The sequence below is a fragment of the Orbicella faveolata genome, unplaced genomic scaffold, assembly GCF_042242905.1.
Source record: "Orbicella faveolata isolate gen_17 unplaced genomic scaffold, um_ofav_v1 contig_13, whole genome shotgun sequence".
NCBI lineage: Eukaryota > Metazoa > Cnidaria > Anthozoa > Scleractinia > Merulinidae > Orbicella > Orbicella faveolata.
In genome coordinates, this window is record NW_028301540.1 from 2,007,168 (window position 1) to 2,015,000 (window position 7,833).

The 7,833-nt window shown below is 40.0% G+C and overlaps 2 protein-coding genes and 1 pseudogene across 2 annotated transcripts; all 3 read right to left on the bottom strand.

Moving 5' to 3' along the window:
* Positions 1–1,200: 1,200 nt before the first annotated feature.
* LOC149114612 (tolloid-like protein 2) lies at positions 1,201–4,610 on the bottom strand. Its single transcript, XM_089283923.1, has 3 exons — positions 4,373–4,610; positions 2,101–2,478; positions 1,201–1,606 (listed from the first exon to the last, which is right to left on the bottom strand). The coding sequence occupies exons 1-3, from the start codon at positions 4,608–4,610 to the stop codon at positions 1,212–1,214; spliced, it is 1,011 nt and encodes a 336-aa protein (XP_089140049.1). The 3' UTR covers positions 1,201–1,211.
* Positions 4,611–4,920: 310 nt separating this feature from the next.
* LOC149114613 (pancreatic secretory granule membrane major glycoprotein GP2 pseudogene) lies at positions 4,921–5,421 on the bottom strand (annotated as a pseudogene).
* A 1,676-nt stretch (positions 5,422–7,097) lies between these two features.
* On the bottom strand, positions 7,098–7,526 carry LOC149114614 (pancreatic secretory granule membrane major glycoprotein GP2-like). Its single transcript, XM_089283924.1, has one exon. It carries the CDS (start codon positions 7,524–7,526, stop codon positions 7,098–7,100), a length of 429 nt encoding a protein of 142 aa, XP_089140050.1.
* Between the last annotated feature and the right edge of the window lie 307 nt (positions 7,527–7,833).

Sequence of the window (7,833 nt, forward strand, 5' to 3'; positions counted from 1 at the left end):
ATTGAATGGTGTTGTCTGAGAGGCTGAAAAGGATGATGAAATGGCTGAGGGCGCTGATATTAAAGGATAACTTGACGAGCCTGCAAAATCATGATCAGAACATTTCAAAAAATATATATTGTTTTAATTACAATTATGATGTTGACTTGTTAGATCGCCTTATAATGTTAGTCATCGTGCCCATCACAAAAGAAAATGCAGAGTAAATGTTTTAGTTACTAATAACGTTTATGTCTATCTTGCATTCCCCTTCACTGCTATCTGGGAGAACCCCTTTGAAAATACGTCAGTGTCTATATAGAGTTTATTCATTAGACTTTGTTGAGTCTGTCTTGATCACAGTCAGTTACTACGGATTATCTGGGAGTCTCCCGGATACAGGGTAAATCTCTTACAAGTCTTATAATCTCTAGGATATGAAGAAACGGCGCAAAACTTTTCACACTCATTTTGGTTAATGTTTCTTTATTTTTTGGAATTGGCATCTTATGGGAATTTTATTTGGATATTTGACGCATTTTTGCGGTTAAAGGGGAGTTTACTTTCTGAACCACGTTGTTTTTAGGATCTAGAAGATAAAGGTGGCGATCTCAAGGATTTTAACTTCTTTTAGGTTGGCATCTCTTAAGGGCCTGGTCTGGCATCGAAACTGTGGCTGGCGACCCAATATTGAAGAAAAACGGGAGGGTTTTCCTAGGGGGTTGGATGTGGCCACACGTGGCTATATTGGTGGGATTGCTCCGGTATATTTGATATCTAAAACGCGTACTACCGTTAGAGGTTAGATATATACAAAACCATGCCAAAACTGTCATAGTCATATCACAGTTGGATTCTGCACTGCTCTGATTCAGTAAAACATTGACTGAGCGGAAGGGCGAGGTTAGAAAATGTTTGGTATGTTATCATTCTAGTTTGATGGGTCACAGAACATTGCTCTTCAAATCCTCGATGATGTGAAGAACTGAAATGGATCTTCACAAAAATCTAGTTACCTTTTGGCATCAGATCGTGAACTGGTTTTATGGTCTGCTGTTTTACCATCAGGTTGTCACCACAAGGCCGGGAGAACTAGCTTCTAGGTCCCGAAAAAACGAGACAAAACGAGTACCACTAACGTTAAAAAAATTACCAGATAGGATCAGAGAACAGCGAAAACCATTTTCCCAAATACAGAATTGTCTCTTGTTGTGACTCAATAACAAATAAATTTATTTCTTACTTGGGGAAGTGTAACTCAGTTGCGTGTAAGTTGCTGAAAATCCGTCGTACTGCTTGGACTGCGTATCATCAGAGACAAATAGCACTTTCAGGATCTCAAGAATTGAGTAATATGTTATAGTCTCACCAGGTGCACCACATATTTTGTCATTTGAATCGGGATCAGCCCATAAGCCATTTTGAATTTGCAGATAATCACACGTGCACGCGTTCTGTGGACCGCATTGCTGGATTTTTAGGCCCATGTCAATTTCTAGCTTAACACGGTTTCCTTGGCGTGCTGTTATCTGCCAGCTGCAGTTCAGGTTATCTGGATACTTTCTGGGGTAAAAAGGACTAGTAATAACACCTGATGTCTCAGTAAGGGTGATGTTTCTAGGACACACTGAAAGAAGAAAACCAAAAAGGAAAACCGTTTCAGGTAACTTCAATACATACAGTGCGCAACGCACACATTAAGTAATCTTAGGAATAGGCTGAAAGTTAATTTCACTGCATGTTTAAAAAGCTTTTTAGGGAGGTTTTCTATTTAGATGTTTTTTTTCATTTTGAAATAATTTAATTTATAGCATGGTGAATATACGACTATGTTCAAGTGAATGTATAAAAGATCATATATTGATCTATACGACTGAATATACGACTATATTCAAGTGAATATATAAAAGATCATATCTGAACTGCGGAGAAAGATATGAAGATATGATTGATTATCGCAGTTATACAAACAATTTAAGCAGTTGTGAAATTAATTTTTTTCAGGTTTTAATCTCTCAACTGCTTTTAAAAGTTGTGAGTATAACTACAATGATCAATCATATCTTCATACGACTATATTGTTCCCCATTTTCTTTCTTTTGTCATAAGAAGCTGACTTACGTAGTAGTTCATCTATCGCTTCATAAGATGCATTAAATCCTGGGTGACCATTGGCAACAGATCGCAGCCTCACTTGGATGGTATTTCCGACAGAGTACACTGGAGCGGGAAGTTCTCGCCCACATATCTGAAATTCTTGAGCGCCATCATCCGAGGCAATATTAGTGATAAAAACACTGGCCCCCTCTGGCTCTCCAATACACGCTGAGCTTTGGTTTTTCTCCAAAGTGAAGCTGAAGAAGGTTAGTTTGATAATTCGGCCAAAGGGTACTGTGATATTCCAGGTACAATTGTTGTTTGTGTAGAAGCTGTTTGGAAAATTCGGGCTTGAAAAGAATCCACTCGATCCTTCAAGGAATTCTCCCGGTGGAACACACGCTGTATAGGAAATCAACTTAATCAGTTATAAGTGAACAAAGCAATAACTTAGGAAAATGTTTCCTTTTTTCTATGTTCCACTGTTATTACCCTAGGGGGTGGGGGGTAGGGGAGGGAGTTGTTTCTCTCAGCTTCTACACTAAAGTGCGTGTAGGCCATATATATTAATAAAGCCACTGCTAACACAAAAACGTGGTTTAGTTCCTGTGCACGCTCGGATTGGCACAAACGTTTGAGCTTTACCGAGTGGCCGCGCTGAGCTAGAAAATATGTTGTAAGAGGTCATGACGTCGTCGATGTCGTTTGAAATGTCGAATTTTGGCTACGGTAAAACGCGGGAAAACCCATGCAAAAAAAAAAAAAAAAAATTCGAATGAGACTTATGTTGAGAAAACAGCTAAACGTTTTGTTCAGCTTTTTTCGTGAATTGAGATATCAGAGACTCTGCTGTCGGAATTACCCTAAGACACTAAAACGTGGCTATTGAGGCAATAGTTAACTATTAGATTTTGAGCTCGAGATTTTTTATCACATGATAGTTAACGATTCACCTATCACGCATAGAAATCGAGAGCGATCGAATAGTCTAATTGTTTTAGCATAAATCCACTAGTCGTTCAAAGCTTTATCTAAATCCTCTTCACAAACACTTTGACATATTAGGGCTGCTTGCGGAGGAAGCCTGCTTTCCTCTCGAATTATCTGGCAAAGATATCTCTGTCCTTGGTAATGTATCACGAGGATTTACCGAAGCTCATTCATTTCTTCGTTGATCAAAAATTCTAGAAAAGCCAACGGTGGCTTTCCAATTAACAAGCAGAAATTTCTTTTTATTGTGTTGGAAAATAGTACTAATTGGCTATATAGGTAGGGTATGATTTTTAGGCCGTTTTGGTCAGAAATAGGGTATCGATTTTGGCCATTTTGGTCTCGAGATTTTAATCACATGAATGTTGACGGGTGAGGGTTTTGGGAAAGTGGCCGCACACCCCCACCCAATTTTTCTGGGAGTACCCTCCCCGAGGACGGAGATTGTCTATTAACTGATAACCATCATTATTATACATTGAACTCACTATGTCTTTTCTGATTAGCCGAAAGCGTACAGTGAATTTTCGAAATCAGCGCCTGTGACGTCATCTAGCTGCAGATGATACAATAATCATATCAAGGGCACTCAAGGTCATGGGTAGTCATGCCATGTATGACCGCAGTGTCATGTCAAGTTCGCGCGCCTTGTGTTGCTTGCTGTCAGCGAAGAAGCAAAAACATGACTTCCATTTTTTTTTCGTTCAGTGTATAATAAAACAATTATTAGATTCGGTTTTTGTGGTATCCAGAATAGTCAAGGCCGAGGTAGGGGTTATCAGCCTCGACCTTTGGCTTCGGCTGATAACCCCTACCTCGACCTTGATTATTCTGGATATCACAAAAACCTCATCCAGTAACTGTTTATTACCCAAAGCAAGGAGTAATGATGGGCAAACTGCCAGTGAGAAGTCCAGTTTTTGGACAGTGCACTTGCAGGGTGTTCTCGGCAAGTTACACCTTTTACCAGGTGCAAGGTGCGTGTGACGTTAATGCTGGTCGCAAAGGAGCTCTTTCGATAACAGTGTTGGACGTATTATTAGCTCACGGAAGAAACGTCCTTTCCTCTTGAATTGTTTTCCTCTGTTAACAAACTCTCTGACCTAACTCACAGCAAAATAGATGTTCGATTTTGTTGGATTACCGAACTCAAACGAACGATGCGGTCTTCGATTGAGTTCGATTGAATTTTGGTTCGATTTTGTTCGATTAGATACGCAGGGAGGTTTGTCAACATATTTCAGGCTCATGGTATATTTTCAGTCATTCAGGTTGGCTATTAACACAACTGATCAATGTAACTTACCAGCGCCGGCGTTTCCACAATAGCGACTGAGCGGAGTAGGTGTCCTCTGTAACTCATACACGTAGTAAGAGCCGCAGCTCTTCACTTTAATGATGTTACTATCCTCACAGCAGTCACTGTACCAACTATAACAGACTTGACGTGTCACCACTCCTTCAGCGACTGTCGGGTGTGCACCATTCAGCCAACCTGAATGGTTAGTACCGCAGCGATACCTAAGAACACATTTGTCCGGCATCTGATCCCCGGCAGCTCCTTGGAAACGATACCAACCCGTTAACAGGCTACCATCGCTTCTAGTATGAGGCGGTTCTGCGTTTCCTTGAGCGCGGTCTGCTTCACTCAGGACTGTGTAATTTGTACAACCATCCACTTCAAGTAAAAACGAAACAGTTAGTTACAGTTATGACAAAATTATATTCCTTTTTGTGGGGTATCTTATCTTTATTTTTGTTCAGGTTTGTCATATTAGCTTATCTATTCTTATTTTGTCTGATATTTTAGGCTTCTCCACATATTTCAGGCTCATGGTATATTTTCAGTCGTTCAGGTTGGCTATTAACACAACTGATCAATGCAACTTACCAGCGCCGGCGTTACCACAATAGCGATAAGAACGTGTCTTCTGTAACTCATACACGTAGTAAGAGTTGCAGTTCTTCACTTTAATGATGTTATTCCAATAACAGCAGTCGTCGTTTTCAGTGTAACAGACTTTACGTGTCACCACTCCTTCAGCGACTGTCGGGTGTGCACCATTAAGCCAACCTGGACCCCCAGTACCGCAGCGATATTTAAGTACACATTTGTCCGACATCTGATCCCCGGCAGCTCCTTGAAAACGATACCAACCCGTTACCAAGCTACTGTCGTCTCTGTCATGAGGCGGTTCTGCGTTTCCTTGAGCGCGGTTTGCTTCACTCAGGACTGTGTAATTTGTGCAGCCATCCACTTCAAGTAAAACCATACCAGTTAGTTACAGCAAGAAAGGTTACAGTCATAAAAAAAAAAATAATAAAATAAAAGAAATTAACTACCGGTATGATTCATTATTGTAGGGTATCTGATCTTTATTTCCGTAGTGTAGCAGCTCTTGTAAGCTTGTAATTCTATTTGTCGTCATTGCAGCAGCTGTTATTGTTTTGGGGCTAGGGGGCATTGTTTCTGTTGTTTGTTCAAAGGGTTTTAAGCCATTCATGTGAGACCTTGCGAGAGCTGCAACATGACCCCTTTATTTGCTTATTCTTTTCTGTTTTGTCCAAAAATATTATATTTACCAAGATCATTAGATAACCTTATATAGTTTTTTCCCATCAATATTAATCTTTAGGAGTACGTGTTTGAGTTACTGATAAAAGGTTCGTAGAATCACTGCAGTCTCTTGTAAACACGAAAACTTACTCTATTCTACTCTGTTGACCTCAGAAAACAAACGCTTAATAATCCGAATGAGGAAATGCAGCAAGTTAAATTAAACAAAATCATTGAATAATTTTTCAGCGTGAACAGCCGAATTTGAACAAATCCACTACCTTTCTAGATATTTTACTTACCTTCGCGGGTAGGTGCTGAAAATAATCATAAAGTTCGGATTAAATTCAAACTCAAACGAAGTTGATCTATTCAGAAAAATTCGTAGTAAGACCCTCAAATCTTGATACTTGTTCTTAGAAATCATTCTACACTGAGTGGAACCCCGTTAATCCGGTCACCAACGGGCCACAAAAATCTGCCCGTATTAACGGGGTGACCGTGCTAAAGGGCTTTTTTAAATAAGTTAACGATTGACTGGGCTTTTTAGCGTGGCTCCAGAGGGTAATCATTTATGGCGTTGCGCGCGCAAGTGTTATGTTTTGAATTCCGTTTTTGTATCCGTTTTTACACCCAGTCCTCTCAAACTAATTACATGTAATAAGCAATGATTAACTAGTGTTTTACTATTATCTCTGTTAAAATTATTGGTTTTAGTCTTGAATTATAAATGCCCAAACAGATATGTTTTTTTTTTTTTACTTTTTTATGGCTTTACTTGCGATTTTCTTGAATTTCCTTTGGTGAAATCTTCCCATATTTTCACAGCATATCGCTTCCTGCGGGATACGAATTTTAAAGACGAAAAAAGTAGGGTTTGTAAAGGCAGGTTTTTCGATTTTTGCAAATTTACGTCTCTTACCGCTGCGAGAAAACTGGTCGTACAGATTTCCTTGAAAAACGAGCTCCGACTAAAGTAAAGCATTTACTACCAATCTGCCAAGTTTTACGGAATTTCTCCAAAGGAAACGCGAGAAAATTCACTGTCAATTTTGCTTGTTGTACTCATTTTGACGTACTAAAATATCGAAAAACAGTGACGTTTTGCTTCGAGCGCGCGCAGACTACTTGAGCTTTCGTCCTCAGCGCGCGTGCAACCGTAAAACTATAGGCAGCCACCTTAAGCTCGGGCCAGAATAAAGCGGCCGTAATAACGAGGTTACCAGGCCGTAATAACGAGGTGACCAGGCCGCATTAACGAGGCGACCGTCTGCTTCACTCAGGACTGTGTAATTTGTACAAGCATCCACTCCAAGTAAGAGCAAACGAGCTAGTTACAGTTATGACAAAATTATATTCCTTTTTGTGGGTTATCTAATCTTTATTTTTGTTCAGGTTCGTCATATTAGCTTATTTATTCTTATTTTGTCTGACATTCTAGTATGCCGACGTAATTCAGGCTCATGGTATATTTTCAGTCATTCAGGTTGGCTATTGACACAAATGATCGATGCAACTTACCAGCGCCGGCGTTACCACAATAGCGACAGTACGAACATGTCCCCTGTAACTCATACACGTAGAAAGAGCTGCAGTTCTTCACTTTAATGCTGTTATTCCTAAAACAGCAGTCGTGGAATACACTGTAACAGACTTTACGTGTCACCACTCCTTCAGCGACTGTCGGGTGTACACCATTAAGCCAACCTGGACGCCTAGTACCGCAGCGATACTTGAGAACACATTTGTCCGGCATCTGATCCCCGGCAGCTCCTTGAAAACGATACCAACCCGGTAGCAGGCCGCTATCGTATCTGTACTGAAGTTCTGCGTTTCCTTGAGCGCGGTCTGCTTCACTCAGGACTGTGTAATTTGTACAACCATCCACTTCAAGTAAAACCATACCAGTTAGTTACAGCAAGAAAGGTTACAGTCATAAAAAAAAAAAAAAAAAAAAAAAAAAAAAAAAAAAAAAATCTACCGGTATGATTCATTATTGTAGGGTATCTGATCTTTATTTCCGTAGTGTAGCAGCTCTTGTAAGCTTGTAATTCTATTTGTCGTCATTGCAGCAGCTGTTATTGTTTTGGGGCTAGGGGGCATTGTTTCTGTTGTTTGTTCAAAGGGTTTTAAGCCATTCATGTGAGACCTTGCGAGAGCTGCAACATGACCCCTTTATTTGCTTATTCTTTTCTGTTTTGTCCAAAAAT